At 51.6% G+C, this 17,038-nt stretch overlaps 2 protein-coding genes across 3 annotated transcripts; one reads left to right on the forward strand and one right to left on the reverse strand.

Annotated features, from left to right (window-relative positions):
• The first annotated feature begins 96 nt into the window (after positions 1-96).
• EME2 (essential meiotic structure-specific endonuclease subunit 2) lies at positions 97-15,687 on the forward strand. Its single transcript, XM_064519944.1, is given in 11 exon segments — positions 97-172; positions 10,843-10,979; positions 11,921-12,013; positions 12,808-12,916; positions 13,075-13,107; positions 13,110-13,192; positions 14,030-14,079; positions 14,081-14,143; positions 14,354-14,438; positions 14,592-14,777; positions 15,355-15,687. Coding segments are annotated over 10 exon segments (894 nt in total). The 5' UTR covers positions 97-172; positions 10,843-10,955; the 3' UTR covers positions 15,523-15,687.
• NME3 (NME/NM23 nucleoside diphosphate kinase 3) lies at positions 4,031-8,514 on the reverse strand. Of its 2 annotated transcripts, XM_064520506.1 has the most exons (6): positions 8,271-8,514; positions 8,068-8,195; positions 7,884-7,985; positions 7,462-7,574; positions 6,359-6,514; positions 4,031-4,386 (listed from the first exon to the last, which is right to left on the reverse strand). In XM_064520506.1, exons 1-5 carry the CDS (start codon positions 8,314-8,316, stop codon positions 6,397-6,399), a joined length of 507 nt encoding a protein of 168 aa, XP_064376576.1. In that variant the 5' UTR covers positions 8,317-8,514; the 3' UTR covers positions 4,031-4,386; positions 6,359-6,396. The 2 variants fall into 2 exon arrangements, with proteins under 2 accessions (XP_064376576.1, XP_064376575.1); XM_064520505.1 differs by having other exon boundaries at positions 4,031-6,514.
• Positions 15,688-17,038: the final 1,351 nt, after the last annotated feature.

The following is a 17,038-nucleotide window of genomic DNA, read 5'->3' on the forward strand; positions in this document are numbered from 1 at the left end:
GCCCGGCGACGGCCGGCCCGACCCACGTGACCGGAGCGGCCCTATCCCCGCCGCCTCGCGCCTCACCCTTCCCCCGCGGCTGGTGCCGCCCTGTCCCGGCAGGCCTTGCGCGGCGGCGGGCGGGGCGGCGAGATGGCGGCGGCCGGGACCATGTGCGGCGCGGCGCGATGAGGTGAGGGGGCGCCGGGGCCGGGGCCGGGGCCTTGGCCTTGCTCGTCGCCGAGGGCCGCAGCTGGAGCCGGGATGGGCGCTGCCACTCCTCTGCTGCCCCGGCGGGGCCCGGCCTCGCCCGGCAGGGCGGGCTGGGCCGCTGCCTGGGGGCGCTCTCGGCCCGCCGGCCCGGGCGGCGCGGGGAGCCCCCGGGGCACCGGGGCAGGGTGGCGGGCGCGGAGGAGGCAGCAGCCCCGCGGCAGCTCCCGGAGCCACTTCCCCTTGCGGCCCGGCCGCGCAGCGCTGCGGGGCGGCGTGTCGCGGTCAGGCGCGCTCGGGGGTTTCCCTGAAGGCCCGGAGCGCCGGTTGCTGCGGGCACCGGCCCCGCTGCGCTGCTGTGGGCTGCGCCTGAAGGGCTGCTGGAGTCTGCGACCGGCGGCTCCCTGGCACGGCGGTGCAGGCGTTTGTGGCGATACCCCGGGTACACATGAGCGCGTGCTGTGGGCTGCGACAACGGCAGTTTCTCATTTGCAAGACTGGCAGTGATGTGAAGTTGTCTAACGTACACAGCAAGATGAGTAGAGGGCAGTTCCTGTTAGCTATACGTGTTTCAAAGAAGCGTTTGGGGAGTGTAGTACTCTCTGTCAGAATGCAGAGTATCCTGCGTTAGTTTTTTATATGATATCCTGGACAGGTACTTTTCCTAGGCTCATTGTAGAAGAAATACAGTGATGAGGCATCAACAGAGAAAAGGGCAGTCAGTGTAAGAAGCATCAGATTAACGCCCTTGGCAGTTCTGCCTGACCATCACAACCAAAGTTTCTGTGTAGCACTGCCCTCGCAGGAGGGTTTGAAATGTTGCCAAGTGTTTTTACTTAGGAGCTGACAGGCTCCAGAAATTCTCAGCCCGTCTCCTGCTGGACAATGGCCGATAGGGCTTTATGAGAGTACTGCAGCCTAAGACAGGGGTGAGATAATGGTAAAGCCACAATGCTCTGGACTAAGACTAATTGTTCTTTCTTTTCATCTTCTGTGAATAAATAGTCTTGTGTAGTTTTTATAATGAAAACACTTGCAAGTGTAGGAAGTAAATTTTTCTGGCTTTTTTGTGGTCCTTTTATATGTGTGCTAAAGAATGCATCTTACTGTGGTGATCGTCTAAGGGAAGTGAAGGGAACACTTACCTGGGGATTCTGCTGTAATTATTTTCCTACATTAACTTTTAAGAATCTCAGCTACCTGCGCTGGAGACCAGTGGCTACTGTGCTTACTAGACTGTTCTGTCCTGAAGAATTAAAGTTATCACTCTAAACTCTAGTTTGATTACTTGCATCAATACTTTCTCTAGTTTCTTGTGAGGAAATAACTAATCTTACATGGTTAGTAATTGCTGTAGCATCTTCCAGGCAGTAGCTATGCTGCTGCTGCTGTTCTTTCAGGTGAAATTCTGATACTTGGTGAGCTCATAAAGGCTGTGTAAGAGACCAAAAGCAAGTTACTGGGACGGCTCGAAGCCTCAAAAGTTGTTCTTTCCCCTGCCAACCTGGGTTTTACAACCGCTTGCAAAGGTGACTGGTGTGCAGACATCCCAGGCACCCTTTTTAAGGGATTATGATTACTGCCCAGAAATCCTTCAGGTTACTGGTGTCTCAGGAGCAGTAACTCTCCCCTAGCACCATAACTCTAGCTTACGTCTGTTTCCTCCCTTAGCTTTCACCGGCAGAGCTGGGAAATGTGGGTCGGAGAGCACTTTGCCTCTTTAGAAGCAAGGACTTGCATGTGTTGCTGGGAGAGCACAACCACAGGCAGATAACCGAAAGCTAATGGTACCTACTGCAGTTTCCACTGCTTAGCTTTCCAAAATGTAGAGTGCAGGAGCTGATTATTTCTGGGCATTTTCAAACTAATGTCCCTGAAGAAAGAAATGCATGAGCAGTCCATCCCCATATGCAAAATGTGGGCTCTGCTATCTCATCCTACCTGGGCAAACTATTGAAAGCAGTCCTGGAATGGCCAGAACTTCACTCCTAATCACAAGGCTAACACAAAGGATAAGCAACAAGGCAGTTACTGAACTGGGCCCAGGTAGGACATACCAGCTCATCACAGGAGGCTCCCAAGGAAATCTGATCCTACAGGTAAAACTGGCAAGGAATTCCCATAAAAGTTTGCTACCCCACCCACCACAGAGCCTGCGGTATCATCAGCACTACCAATACACACCCCAGTCAAAGGTGGTTCTTTATCCCAGGCAAACTGGTGAAACTTGTAAAAATCAAACAAGTCTAAAACCAGACTGTGACTAGCACTTGCTTCCTCACTAGAGGGGAAAGGAGAGGAAAAAAAAAAAAAAAAAAAAAAAAAGATTTCTTAGCAGAGCAACACACATGATCAAAAAACAGATGCCAGCTCTGTAGTGCAATTTTACTAAGTCTAAAATGTAGCCCTTGGAATCCTGAATTGAGGCAGCCTGGTGATGGCTCCAAGCCTACCCTCCTCCAGATAACTCAGGCTGGAGGCATCTCAGATCAGTTGCATAGTTCAGCTGGCTTCACAGCTGAAACAGGTCTCAGGCTTCTATCAGCAGTTTCATTTCCAGTTTGATACATGTTTTTCTCCCAAGAGAAACACAAGCTTAAAGGTGGGGGGATGGCAGCTACAGCTAAATAAAACCAACTGCCGTTGGCATATTCCCATTGGCATTTATTAGCTGCTGGGCAGCATGGTGAGAGTGGACTGGCTTCAATACAATTCCCTGTCATGTCTCTACTGTGATCTATATAAAGTATCTTGTATGTTAAAGAAGGATTTTTTTTAAGTGTTACAGGGCCTGTAAACTCCACTGTTCAGTCTGAAGATGGCATTCTGTAGAGTCTGCTGTATAAATGTTCCTGTGTTTTGTCCTTTGTGCTATGAATGAACCATAGCTGTTCTGTGTGTAATAAATATGTTAACATCAAGTGCCTCTGTGTTTTGTTCCTGAAACTGAAACTTCTGCTCAGTCTGTGGTAACAGCAGGGCTGTTAGAAGGGTGGTTAGCTCAGGTGTTCACCTTTTAGCAGTCTTTTGGCAAATGAGATGCATGTTGCTCACTGAGTCAGACCAGAAAGGGCTGATCCTGCAGGGTACGTGTGCTTAAGGACTATGCAATCCGTAGCTTCTCCTAATGTCAGAAATAAAGTGCAGAAAGGATAACCCATTCAGCTACTGTCCAACTACAGCTTCCTTGGGGGACACCCTTCAGATCACATACTAGGGCCACTGTCAAAGAACTAATGCATCAGTCTCATCATCAGAGCAGCTGCTATGTCTGCTGTCAACTGCAGGGTCGTACCTGACAAAGTCTGGTAAGAATCCATGACACTCATTACTCCTGCCTCTAAAAAGCTGGGTTCATTGTGCTTGTTTGTTCCTTTTAGTCCCAGTAGTGTTTATTGTGTAAAATTTAATAAACTCAAGGAATGGATGTAGCAATAATAAATAAGAGGCAACAGAATAGGAAAGTAGTAAAAACTGTATGAAGCTATAAATATTGCCTTTGCCAATTACCAGCTGTTAGTCATTAAAATAAACTACATCAAGTAGGTTCCCTTGCAGTTACTTTCCTCAATGATTTTTAATGTCTTGACAAACTGTGGCTGCTTCCTCATTAGCTGCATTGCTGGTGCATATCTGGGGTACTGAAGTAAAATTGTAACTAGCAGCACAATTCAGTATCAGTAAAATGTAAGTCATTCGGTGCAGTGGCTTTGCAAGCAGAGCACTTAGCTCACATCCCCTTTAACACACCTCTCTGCCAGCACTGGCCTAAATACACCTGCTCATCAGCCACCACCCCCTCCAGATCCATGTGGAAAATAACCAGTGGAAGAGACAACAGGACTGTCCAAAGTTTATAATAAAAAAAAAAAAGCAAATGGGTGACTGTTGTGGAAACAAATGGAATCTATAACATAATTGGAGCTGTAAACCACTTGGCAAGGCCCTGGGGGCAGCACAAGTCCTGGCTGCCAGCAGGGACGCTGCACCCTTTAATCAGGCAGCCGAAGAAGACTGTGGTCACCAGAGGAAGACCGTCTGTTCCCAGTCCATGCCTGTTCCTATGTCTCTGTTGGTGTTTCCCTACCCAGCCCCAGGATGCTCTAGGCCAGTCCGGAGGTGGAAGTGGGGATTGAGTTCACTCTCCCTGCCCTTGTGGAGCTGCATCATTCCCCAGCAGCTACAAAGCTAGGTCATCTGGAGAGAGAAACAGGTGTTTAGGGCATGGGCAAAACATGTCTGTCTGCATGCACAAAGCTCTGGGGAACCTCCTTCCCTTGGATTTAAAACTACACCTACTCCATGGCAGGATGCAAAGTCACTGTCCCTGCCCTAATGTGCTGCCAAGGCTGTGCAGGGGGCTCAGACACAACGCAGCTTTAAGGAATGGTCAACAGTGTGAAAACCTGAAGGTTTTCCTTTCCCAAAGATGGCACTGAAGGGACATATTCACACAGGTGCCCTTGAGGATCTCCTGTGACAACCCCTGCTGTCAGTAGAAGCAGAGAAGCCTCTCCAAAGGTGGATGGTTCACAGCAGGAGCCTAACTGAAGGTCTCTGGGCCACCTCCTCTCCCAGAGCCACTTTGCCCTGTGTGTAGGGGACACCTTGTCAAAGATCGCTAAGCTGCATCAGCCTTTGTGGCCAACCCTGCATTGCGGTCGCGGGGCAGGCTGGGGTGCAGCACCACGAGCAATGCCTTCTGGCCAGCACAGGCAGCTTAGCCCCGAGGTTTGGGAGCCCGGGCCATAGGAGCTGTCCCTGTGCCCCTTGGTCTGCCCACTGCACCTTTCAGTACACTCACACAGGAGAGGCTCTGTGCCCTTTTCCACTTCTCCCAGCACATGAATGAGTTTAGGTTCAGGATTTTTAAGTTCATTTTCTGCACATTTTTCCTCAGAAGCCTCCTCTGGCATTTTTTGTTTGGAGGGAACAGCAGAGGCCACGCCGTGACTTTTACACATCAGCTGGGAGGAGCTGGTGAAGGTAATCATTAATGTCTTCTTTCAGATAACCAATTAAACATTGTTAAAGACCCAGGATGTTAACACACAAGTCTGACATTCCAGTAAGAATGTAACATGTAATATGTTCAGGGCATAGGATTACAAACTAGAGATTTGTAGTTTTCCAGAAACGATTCCCGAAAGGGAACCTCTACCATCAAACAAGACAGATCTCTCATGATCTCACAGAACTTGGTGCTAAGAGCTCACAGCTTGCACTGTGCAGGACAGATTCTTTCTGAGCCCAAAACCTAAAATCCTTTCCCACCTCACTCTTCCCCTTCTGCTCTCATGGTTTGCACGATGCTGTTGTTTCATTAGTTCGTCAAGTACAGTCAGACTGATTGTACTGAGTCAGGACAGTCTACGCAGCCCAGCAGTAGAGGCCTATGGAAAAATAGAGCAGACCTAGACAAGCCACCTCCCCACTCCCAACACTTGTAGCCCAGGGATTCTTCGAACCAGAGGCAGTGTTTGTGCGTTCAAACAGCAGCATTTAGTGAGTTTTCCTTTCATGGATTCTCTAAATCACTTCTGAAGCCAGGTGAACTGGCACCAGTCCTCGCATGCACCTTGCAGAGCTCCCACCACAGCCTTCCACCAACAGAAAGAAGAGAGATGAGTTCTTCCTATCCTTCATTCCCCATCTTGGGACCATTTTTTTCTTAACCCGTGGAAGAACCTTCCCCTGTATTCCACAGAAGTTTAACTCTTTAAAATTTGGTGAGGAACCACCCCCTTTGGTGAGGAACCCTGCAGAAATCCAGGTAGATGATACCGATCAGATCACTCTTATCCAGCAATCAGAGCACCTTTCCTAGTGGTTAGGAGCATTTGTTCTACTGTACCACGTAGGCCTGCCCTACATCCTGTAAAGGGCATAGAGCCCAGTTTTTGCTTGAGCTACTTGGGATTTTAGGACGCTACAGCAAACGGAACAGCAACACTAATTATTTACTACAGCAGAAAAGAAAAAGGAACAGCTACTATTGCAAGAAGCTGAACTGCAAAGTTAAAAACAGAACAGCTCCCAGGACCCCTCCACCCCCACCCAAAATAGAAACCCCCAACAGCACGTGACGCTGCAGCAGAATCCACAGCCAGCCCAACGGGCCGAAATGAAATGGATGGAAACGCATCGTGCCTGAGTCAGGAAGACATACTTCCCTCAGGCTGCTCCTATCACGCGTAGATCCAGCGCTCAGCCGTAGATCCAGTGCTCAGCCATGTCCTCCCAGCAGATCAGCTCCTCTGGGCGGAACCAGAGGGAGATCTCCTGCTGGGCACTCTCAACCGAGTCGCTGCCGTGAATCACATTTCTGCAGGAAGAAGAAAGGGATCAGTCTGCACTAAGCAGAGAAAAGGGGGAGGGAAGCTGCAGCTGGGAAAATTTCACCTTGATCAACTTAATAAAACCTACTGAGCCAGTCACAGTGTAAGGTATTCCCTCCCCACTTTGCAGCTCTCTTCTTTCCGGCTCAGGGCTGGTTGTGGTTATGTTGAACATAGCTTAGGTTGTGGATATGGTAGGAGCTGCAAATTCCCAACACTGCTTCCTATGAGGAATCACGTTTGCTGCAAGATGAGCTGGAAGTGGCTATTTACTTGGAGATCTGCTTCTTTTTATGTAATTTAAGCTTTGTCTTCAGATTTTACCCCCCTGTCAAAGAGGGTCCTGTGAAGTAGGTTTGGTATCAGACACCAAGGAACAGAAACTTAACACTGGAGTCAGATAAAAGCTTTGCCTACCACAAGCCAGGCTTAGCTACAGCCACCAGAGGTCAGCAGTGGTGAATCTTCACTGGTGAAAGCTGTAGTGCATGTGGGCCTCCTCTGCAGAAGTCCTGCTTGGTTTTTAATGACTCAGACTTTAGTAGACCTAAAGCAGCTCTCTAGGTGCCCCTCTCCTCCCTTCCTCCTTACAGCCTGACAGAGCCCAATTCCCTGGGGCAAAAACCAAATGAAAAGCTCCTACTAGACAGACAGAAATACTAGATTAGATAGAAGAGGCCTCAGAAAGCAGGGAAGACTCAAGCCTAGGCTCCTCCCAAGCTCAGAAGGCAGAATTCAGCACGGCCTGTGCAGTGCTGCTCTGCAAGCTGCCACGCTGAGCGAGACAGCTGTGACAAGCGCAGAAAAGGCAAACCATGAGAGGCCCCTGTTACGACCTCTGCTCTGATGCAGACTCGTGCAGCTTAGGCAAGCCTTGCGCGGGAATGCCTGGGCAGGTGCTCACAGAACTACTCGGGGAACAAAAAGCTCTCACTTGCTGATGTCAGTGCAGAAGTCTCCTCGGATGGTGCCGGGTCTGGAGTCGGCCGGGTTAGTTTCCCCAATCATTGCGCGGACTGTCTTGACCGCATCCAGGCCCTGCCAGACCTACGTGACAGGAAAGCTGGAATCAGCTTCTGCAGCTCACCCAGCAGCACAGGCCACAGCATCTCTCCTCCGCATCCCCTATCTGATCACCCCAGAGGCAGCCAGGAAAGGATCTTGCCAAAAAGTCTTCAAGAGGCAATTCTGAAAACTGATCAGAATTGTGAGTGGGTTTAATTTACTGCAGCAAAATGTCCCTTCAGCTCAGTACAGGTGCTTTGAAGGGACCTTTGTGCTTTGCATCAGACCCCAAGCCAACGCTGTTGCCCTTTCTCCTGCTCCCGGGGTCGGGGAGCGCCGCCCCGCACTCACCATGGCTACCACAGGCCCGGAGCTCATGTACTTCACCAGCTGGCTGTAGAAGGGCTGGTGCCGCAGGGCGACGTAGTGCTCTCTCAGCAGCTCCTCGGAGGCCTGCGGGGAGAGCGCGAAGCTCCGCTGGGGCGCAGGGGGGGACCGGGGCCGCGGCTCCGCCGGGCCGCGCCGCGCCGCTCACCTGCACCAGCTTCATGCCCACCAGGGTGAGGCCCTTCCTCTCGAAGCGCCCCACCAGCTCCCCGACGAGGCGCCGCTGGACCCCGTCCGGCTTCACGGCCACGAAGGTGCGCTCGCCGCCGCCGCGGGCTGCGGGGGGACGGGGTGGTCAGGGGGCGGCGGGGGGGGGGGGTCCCGCGCCCCCCGCCCCGCCCCGCGCCGCACCGCTCTGCAGGATGTAGGCGAGTAGCGCCAGCGCCAGGCAGATCATGGCTACGCTCCGCCGCCGCCGGTCTGCTCCGCGCCCGGCCGAGGCAGCGCGAGGGAAGAGGGCGGAGCGAGGGGCGGCGCAGCCCGGGCCCCGCGGGGCGGGGGCGCGGCGAGGACCCGGCGCCGCTGCTGGCGCGCCATGGCGGCGCGGCCGCTCCGCCCGGCTGCCCGGCGCCCCACGCCTTCCTGTGCCACCCCGAAACGCGCCCCCCGCGCGGCGGCCCCCGGCGCAGCCGAAGTGGCGCCGCGGAACGGCCGCGCCGCGGCTGAGGGAGCGGCGGGGGCCGCTCAGCGGGTGGCGCTGCCCCGGCCGCGTCTCCATGGCGACGGGCGCGGCCTGCGCGGCGGAGCATGGCGAGCGCCTCCGGGGCTGCCGCCGCCTCTCTGCGGAGCCCCGGCCTGGCAAGCGCGGCGCTGTGCCCAGCCCCAGCAGCTGGAATAGGAGCTGCCGCTCTCGTTTATGCACCCACAGTCCCGTCCCTCCGCGATGTGTTTGAATTGCCCCGGTGGCTGTAGCCTGTCACACGCTTCCTCTGCGAGCTGTGTGGTCCTTGCGCTGAGCGTTCGCTCCGCTGCCCGTTGCTAGCAGCAAGATACGTTTAGGTCATGTTTTATATCCTTAAATGTGGCGTTTGGACACCTCTTTGTCTGCTTACTCTCCTCCACGCAGCTCTTGCGCTGGGTTTTTCGGTTCTCTGGGGGGTGGCAAGTATCTCGCTGCTTTATCAGACACACTCCTGAGGGACTTAATACTACATTTGCACCAATAAAATAATCAGAGCTCATGTTCATGCTAGTGAGGCTGTCTCTGCTGCTGTACCGCGATCTGTTCTGCTATGCGACCTGCTGTGGAGCAGCTGGTTACAAGCAGGGCTTGGGAGGTCGTGGAGGTTGCAGTCGTGCATGTGTCTGTGTTTCAGAGAAGTGTTCTTGCAGCTCTCCTCCAGGTGAGTGACCCCCCTGCGCGGGACCAGCCTGGGGAGGCAGCCTGCGGGGACGAGGCACCGTCCCATAGAGAAATACCGGGTGATTTTCCCTTCCATCGTGGGAATCACACTGGCCACTGAGTCCTCAGGGCTGGTGGGCTCCAGGATCCTGGTTCCCTGAGCTGCCGACGAAAGCTGACATCGGCCGTGCTGATAGGGAGATGGGAGATGATACTCTCTCTTTGCCAGCTGGTTTCGCATCCCCCGCTGCCCTGCTGCTCGCCAGTTCAGCCTTGCTCATCTCCTTCCTCTGCCCCCCGTTTCTGCCTAGGTCTCAGCCCCGGCTCCTGCCTTCCTCACCCCTCACCTCACCGCGCCAGCCCGCGGCTTTTCGCCGCCGCCGCCCCGGTGCTTGGGTGCCAGCAGGGGGAGCGCGGGGAGCGCGGAGCAGCGCTCGGAGCCCGCAGCAGCGCGGCCGCCCAGGGGAGTCCCTGTGCCGTGTCCTGCCCCAGAGGCAGCAGGCCGGGGCCGAGCTGCCCGCCTGGCCTGCCCGGCAGAGCTGGCAGACACAGGGATGCTGCTGCGGAGAGAGACTTCGGCACGCTCAGCCGTTAATTCTGATAAGCCTGTAGTACTCACATGCGAGCTGGGATTTTTGTATTTATTTGACATTATTAACCCTCAGATGTGCATAACTTCCTGTCATCTTCATGAAAGCATGATTCAAACTTCAAGTCCATCTGGCAAAGCTCCCTAATTAAACAAGATGTTGATACTTTTAACAGGGATAAAAAGCATGTTCTTCACCTTCCCTTATATTCTTGGAAATAGTTGTACTATTTTGTTGAAATTTCCCAAAAAAGTGCAGCCTGGGAAAGGTACCTGTTGTGGAAGACTTCAGCCCAAACTTGTTTGGCACGGTTATAGACAGCTGTAAAGAAGGTTTGTAAGGGATGGTGTCGGCTTGTGTTAACTACAGTTTACAGTACTTGCAGAGCCAGCAATGAGGAGCACGTTGCCTGTGGGCTCACCGGGTGATGTGCACGTGCATATCCAGACTGGCTGCCCTAATCGCAGTGCTCAGAGCTCTCTGGAAACAGGGCTTATGTGAGCGTTTACAGGTTGCGTATATAGATGGGTGGTGGAGCCTGACTTCCTAGCTAATGATTGTTCAGCCTGTTGGCTAATTTCAGCCTTATTTCACAGAAAGGGAGAGATTTCAAAGATAATTAAGTTTCTACCAATTTAATAAAAGTAGGTCTTGAGGAAGTGGAGGAGCAGGCTTTGAAAGCTTGCCTGTTTGCCTCTAGTAACTTAGAGTGTGTGAGCTGATTTTTACAGTTCTTGCAACAATTTGCATGTCACTGCTCAGATACTTGGCTGGAAAGGAAGAAGGACAATTTTATAGATGTATGCAGAGATAGTCAGAAATCAATAATCCAGTTAGTGACTCAGTCCTCAAAGAGCACATGCTACAGGAAACTATACTTCCCATTCCTGCATAATTCCTCTTGTCTTGCACTTGCCTTTTTTATGATGTTTATTAATGCTGATGAAATACCTCTTTTCTCATGTCAGAATTGTTCTCTCCCTCTCCACAGGTCTCCTCAGAGATCCTGGCTTGGACACTTGGATCAAAGTTTTAATTTCCTTGGAGTGCAAATGTTCTTTTGAGCCTAAAGCAATTCCCTGCAGCATAACCTGGAGGAGAAGTATGCCAAACACTCTGCCTAGTCCAGTGAGTCCCTCCCACTGTCTCTGTAAATGTGAACTGGCAACAGATGTGCTGTGGGGTGAAAGCTTTGGTTTGGCTGTCTAGGCAGGGCAATAGAGTTGTCAGCCTCAGAAACATTGATTCCCTGTGACCACAGTTAGCTCAAGGAACGGAGCTGAGTGTGATTCTCATGCAAATTATTTCAAAGCCAATGTCTTTTATACACCTGCATCTCATGCATGTGTGCATCTAAGGTGAGCCTGGGGAATCTGCAGTAAGCAAGAGAGAGACCACTGCAAGTCATTCACACAGAGGTTTCAGTGGGTATTCGAGAGCATTTCCGAACCAGATGCTGCATGTGGCATGCTGCCACAGGCACCAGCTGCGTGTCTGGAAAAGGCTGGTCAAATCTGCTGCAGGGCCCTCAGTTTTGAGAGCCCAGTGATTGCTTCTCAAACCCAGCTCACTGGGAATTCAAAAGAGGGCTCGTACCTTCTAGTACTAAATAGGATTCCCATCTCAATTTGCTACTGGAAGGTACTGTGTAAAACAGTAGCCGAATGGCAGTGGAGGCAGAAGTAGACTGTTCCTATGCTCATCCCCGCTACAAGAATTTCAGGTGGAGGCGGATCTGTACTTTGGCTGGTGCTGGGTAAAACATAACAGCTACTGTGGTCCTATAACAGCCTACTGTGCAGACAAAGCCAGTTTTTCTTAGTTGGCAATTTCTGCAGCTGTCACTGTCTTCCTTACCAGGTTATTTTTGCACCTTCAGTGATTTGCATGTTCGGGGAGCTTTTTACCTTTCCATTCATGCTGTTTCACCAGCATAATGACAGGTAGCCTTGCAAGCGCTAGTGCCTCCCGGTGTGTGGGCTCTGAATAGGTGGAGACTCACAGTTCTGCTTTCATGCTGGCCATCTGTGTTGGAAAGGTGCAATTGGGAAGGATTTCTCTGTCCTTAGGATGACCCTATGGTGAAGACTGAAGAGGAAGAAGAGGTGTTGGTGTTGATAGAGCCAGAAGATTTTCTCAAGCATCTCTTTTCCCTAAACCAGGTGATACAGATCTCGGAGCCAGGCCCATACAAAGACTGCCACGGCAAAGTTATTTTGCAAAACAAGCATGGAAGGGGAGGAGGGATTCGTTCAAAACCGGCATTGGTACACCCTGAAACAAAGCTGTATTATAGAGTGCATTGGTCTGACAGTAGAGAGCTTTTGGGGAGAAGCCAAATGTGAGTGTAGTAATAGATCTTTAAGGGTGATATGCATTCAGCTGCCTTTAAAACCATGGCAGGACATGCTGCTTTCCTCAGAGAAGATCTGGGCATGTCAGACTCATCTTTCCTTGTATTTAGCTCTTCCGTGTTCATGGTGTCCATAAAACATTTGCTGGAAAGAAACCTTCAAGTTATACAGGCCTTGGAAACACTTGCATTTTGAAGCAGAGATTTGTGGTTAGTTATCATTTGTGTGCGGTCACACAACATTTTATTTATACCTGTGTAGGCAACCTGTGCTTCTGCCCTGAGAACTTCAGTCCATCCGGCCCAGTCCAGGAATAGAGAATGAAAGGCTAGAATAGGCAGCGCCTGTGAGGAGATCAGTGCTAACACTGCAGGCAGAAAGGTCAGCCAGAAAAAGCAGTGGGATATTGGCAGATGTGGCATGCACAAAGGCGACACCAACCCTACAATCCCCACCACAGTCTGAGACCGGCTCCTGCCAATTCCCAGTGATGAGACGCACCCTGAACGGCCTGTACTGTCCTGCTGCTCTCCAGGGATGCGGAGGGGTCGTTTCAGGGAGGCAGGCTGCTACAGACTGAGATGTGATTTGTCTTGCCTCAGAGCTTTGTCGGTGCCCCATCAGGGACTTGGCCTGATCTGAAGCCGCTGTTGTCTTTGGCCAGTCTGGAGGGCTCCTCCACCAAAACCTACAGCCTGGCTGTCATTGCTAGTCTGGGGGCAGCTGGCCAGAAGCAAACTTGATACCTTTATCTCCAGCTTCAAATGAGATTAGGAGGCAGCAGATGCAGGTTGATTAAATTTGGCCTTTTCCTCTTTATCGACATCAGCCCCGAGGTGTGACCACGTAGAGCTTGTGGAGAATGTGAGCCTTGTGTCTTGCTTATAGGTGTGACCAGGAGCAGGGCAGGCACTGAGCCTCAGAAAGCAGAGTCACAGATCCCCACCTGGCCCAGAGCTGTCTGTGACCCACAAGGAGATACAGGAGGTGAAACTTCTTACAGTCCTTGAAGTTCTGTGTTGCTTGTGGTTGAGCTGTACAGAAAAGGTTCCCGCTGGTGAGCCCTTGCGTGTAATGAATGCTTTGCTGGGGGGAGACATTGACTGACTTGGAACAAGTTGAATCCTCACGTATCCTTCTTCACCCTGGCTTGCAATGGGGTTGGATAGGGATAGCAGACTTGGAGGCAGGATTTTGATCCTCCTGTTTGTAAGACCCTGGTTCAGATCTGACCTAGTGGGAGCCTGCCCCCACTCTCCACCCTTCCAGGAACTGCCTCATTAGGCATGAAAGGGGCTGTTGGCTCCAGCCCTGGCCTCTGTCAGGTGTCTGCCTCGCAAAGCCTGTACCCCACAGCAGAGCAGGGGTGCTCCTTGTGATGCTACTGCAGTCACAAACTAGGTCAAATACAATCTAAACCCATGCTTGATATCCCTTGAGCTAAATTCCTGCCCTGTTGTCTGAGTATGGCCCAAAGAGGGTTATGACTCTCTGGCTTACTGGGAACTAAGAAGGATGAGCAGGCTTTACCGCTGTGCTGTGTAAACAGAGCTAACCCGGTCAGCCCAGCCTCTTCCCGCTTCCAGCCCCAGCCCAGTGTCACCTGCTGAGGGATGTGTTGTGCCCATGTGCTTTCCTCACTCCTCTCCCCGGGCGCCTTCGGAGGTCAGGGCTGACACCAGCACAACTGAAGTTTAAGCCGGGCAGGTGGCTTTGGAGGCAGGTGAGGGCCTCAGGTTGACCCGGTTCACAGCTGGCGCATGTGAGCTTGTCTTTGTCTTGTGTGGAGTGTCACGTGTTTCACCTGTGTCCCTTCCCTTCCAGGCATTGGTGATGCTCCAGCTGTGGGGTAACGTTGAAGTACTGCTCTTAGACGTGGCAGAAATTCGGCCAGCATGTCCCTGCGCTGACTACGGCAATAGCAAAATGCCCATACTAGTGAGTTGTATCGCTGGAACCAGCCAAATCCCAAGACCAGAGCTTTGGAAAACTTCAGTGGACGTTACAGAAGCACTTGTCTGTGAATGCAAGCCTGTCCTCACTGCTGTCGGTATAAGGGCTGGGACTAGATGATCTCTCCAGATCATTTCCAATCCTCTGTGCCCATGAAAATTCTCTGTTCTGAAGGTGAGTGCAGTTCTGATTCAGCATTGGGGAAGAAAGGAAAATGACAGCCTTAGAAAAACCTTTTCAACAAGGTCTTCTGGAGCTTTCCAGGGAAGGAAGGAAAATTGTGAGGAAAAAATGTTAGTCCTGGACAGAGAGGATTTTTGGCAGGAAGCCAAATGCCTAATGGAAGGGGAAGGTGGCAGCATTTGGGATCTGCAGGCCTGTGCTCTCTGTGCCCATCCCTAGGTCTTGCTCTCAGCAATCCATCTTTCTGCAGGAGACTGAGGCGCTGCCTTCCTGTGCTGCCAGGGCCTGGGCCTCAGCCAGCGGGGCACGAGTGGAGAAGGACAGCACAGGACTCCGGCAGGTGCGGAAGAGACAAACCCAGCAGTTTAATAGAGTCAGCCCTGCAATGGCAGCAGATATAGCAGAAATATATCCTTCTCTGGGGCTCCTGTTACAGGTAAGCCCTCAAACCCCTTGGTGTCCTGTTAAAAGCTTGCTGTATGGAGGATTAAGGCAGGGATGGGTGCCACATGTTTCCTGGCCGAAAGGCCTCTGTTGATGGACCAAAGCTATCAGTGTGAAATTACCTCTGCAGAAAGGCAAGGGTTGTCTCCAGATGAGAGTGTTTGACTTAGACAATAAGTTTTGTATCAGCAGAACCTACTTACAGCTCCTGTTAGCCCATGCAGGCCTCTGTCTGCCTTGGTCTTAAGTAACAGGACCAGCTCAAAGTTTCTTTGCATATTTGGTTCCCAGTCCCAGCTGGTGCAGTTGAGGGTCTGTTGTATGCATCCCATTGCCCTTATCCAACATGGTCTGTCCAGCAGCTTTTGCTTGCTCTGACTGTTTGGGAGGTCTGTTTGCAAGGGGGAGATGTTGATTCTTCTGAGTTTTATGCCCTGAACCTGGTATGTTTGGATGAAAGCTCGGGCATGGATCCTCACGGTAACAATGGGACTGAGCCTTGCAGTGGAGGTGGGAGCCTTAGCTTAGAGCATCCACGTCAGCTCCTTCCTTCTCTTGTCTGCTTGGAGGCCTATGAAGAATGCAGCACAGAAGCTGAAAGATGACTCCTGAATGACATCTAGATTAAATGAGACATCAGCCAGAAAGCCCACCATATTGGACCAGACTTATCCTGCCTTAGCTATATCTTCATAGTATCCACCAACCCCGACCGTCTCCTGGACCTGAGTATGTAGTGGGACTGTGGTCCATGTTGGTCAGCCTCGCTGTTTTATCTGCCAAGACTCGGCAGTGGCTGAGCTGTTGCTGGCATGACAGTGCTGCTGGGAACCCAGCCAGTGGAAGCAGCTGATTCTGTTTCAGAGCAGAGACTTGCACATTAATAAATGTCTTGTTACAGATGCTTTCTTCAGCCTCTTGGCTCTCCTTTCCCCTTTCAGCCCCCCCGCTTTATGTCCCTCTGGCTGGAGCACAGTGGAAAGGCTGTCTCCTAAGAGGGTGAAGCAATGTTTGGAACAGGAACTAGATGGGAAAGTGTTAGTGAGCTGTCCCTGAACACCACAGGTGTTCACAGCTCCTCAGCTGAGACAGCTGCATGAGAAGTCTATCCTGTGCTGCCTTTCAGGTATATTGTTGAATGAGCCGAATATTTTCTGCAGCGTCCTGACTTCTGATATCCTGCTCCTCACTGGTGCTTTGGTGAGGCTGGACCTGTTACTGTAGGTCCTGCTTGTGGCTTCCTTGGGCAGGTGGGTCCTGCTGCAGTTGCTTGGGAAAATGTTCACCAACAGTCAAAATTAGGTGGTCATGGAGGAACCACATCATAGAGTAACATGGAGCTCAAGGCAGCGGAGGGGAATTTGGTGGCTGAGCTCCCAAACCAAGGAGATGCCTGATAAGCTCCAGAAAACTCCATGCAATATGATGCATTAGGTTGGGATTCACTTTTCCCAAAGCAAATACTTTGGTTTATATTTGGAAATAGCTGCGGCCAGGACAGGAGGGGTTGGGGATCCCCTCGTGTCTGAGGTTTCACTAATGCTAGCTGGGGACTTGCTCACTGAAGTGCAACTCAGTGCCTTCCACACTGACATAGAAACCCCCCAAACTTCCTCCCGTGAACCATGGCTCACCGGCTCAAAGCAACACCACTGATACTGCAACAGTATAAAGTTCCTCCTTCCCAGTGATCTTTTTGTCTCCATCTAATACGTGAATTAGTTCCAGGGAAGAAGTCCAGCAAGGCTGTTTCTGTGGCTGGAGCACCAATACAGATGGACTGACAGAGAGCGCTGCTACTTTAAGGTTCTCATTCGACATCCGTAACCAGAGGAGGAAGCTTGATCTTGACTTAAAGACTCATAATGTGGGAAGGAAGGAAAGGTACAGAATAAATGCACACTGTACAAAAAGCTTTATATGAGCAGGTCTCATGTAAAGGCCCAGGAGAAAAGGCAGCAGCTGGGTACTTCATGTTTCATGCAGGTGGTAACAGTGGTGGGAGGAAATCTGGGGAGTGGACAGGTTAAAAGGCATTTCCTGTGATACTTATCGCAACACTTTTCCACATTTCAACAACTTTTCCACTTTGCTGATCACATCAGGTTATACCTAAATCATTTGTAAATGCTGGGCTCTCTGGAAGAGAGGCGAGTTCAGAGGTCAGTGAAAAGCAACGTGAGCAGAAGTCCTGTGCTAAACCAGGGCCCTGCAGAGAGCAGCCAGGAACCACAGGGAACTGTGATCGTGGCG

This window comes from Dromaius novaehollandiae, chromosome 14 (genome assembly GCF_036370855.1).
Source record: "Dromaius novaehollandiae isolate bDroNov1 chromosome 14, bDroNov1.hap1, whole genome shotgun sequence".
Classification (NCBI taxonomy): Eukaryota; Metazoa; Chordata; class Aves; order Casuariiformes; family Dromaiidae; genus Dromaius; species Dromaius novaehollandiae.

Coding starts and splice junctions, on each gene's coding strand:
- NME3 (XM_064520506.1), bottom strand. CDS start 8,316: ATGATCTGCCTGGCGCTGGCGCTACTCGCCTACATCCTGCAGAGCG. Junction 7,986..8,067: donor TGGGCATGAAGCTGGTGCAG/GTGAGCGGCGCG, acceptor CTCTCCCCGCAG/GCCTCCGAGGAGCTGCTGAG. Junction 7,575..7,883: donor CCGGGCCTGTGGTAGCCATG/GTGAGTGCGGGG, acceptor CCTGTCACGTAG/GTCTGGCAGGGCCTGGATGC.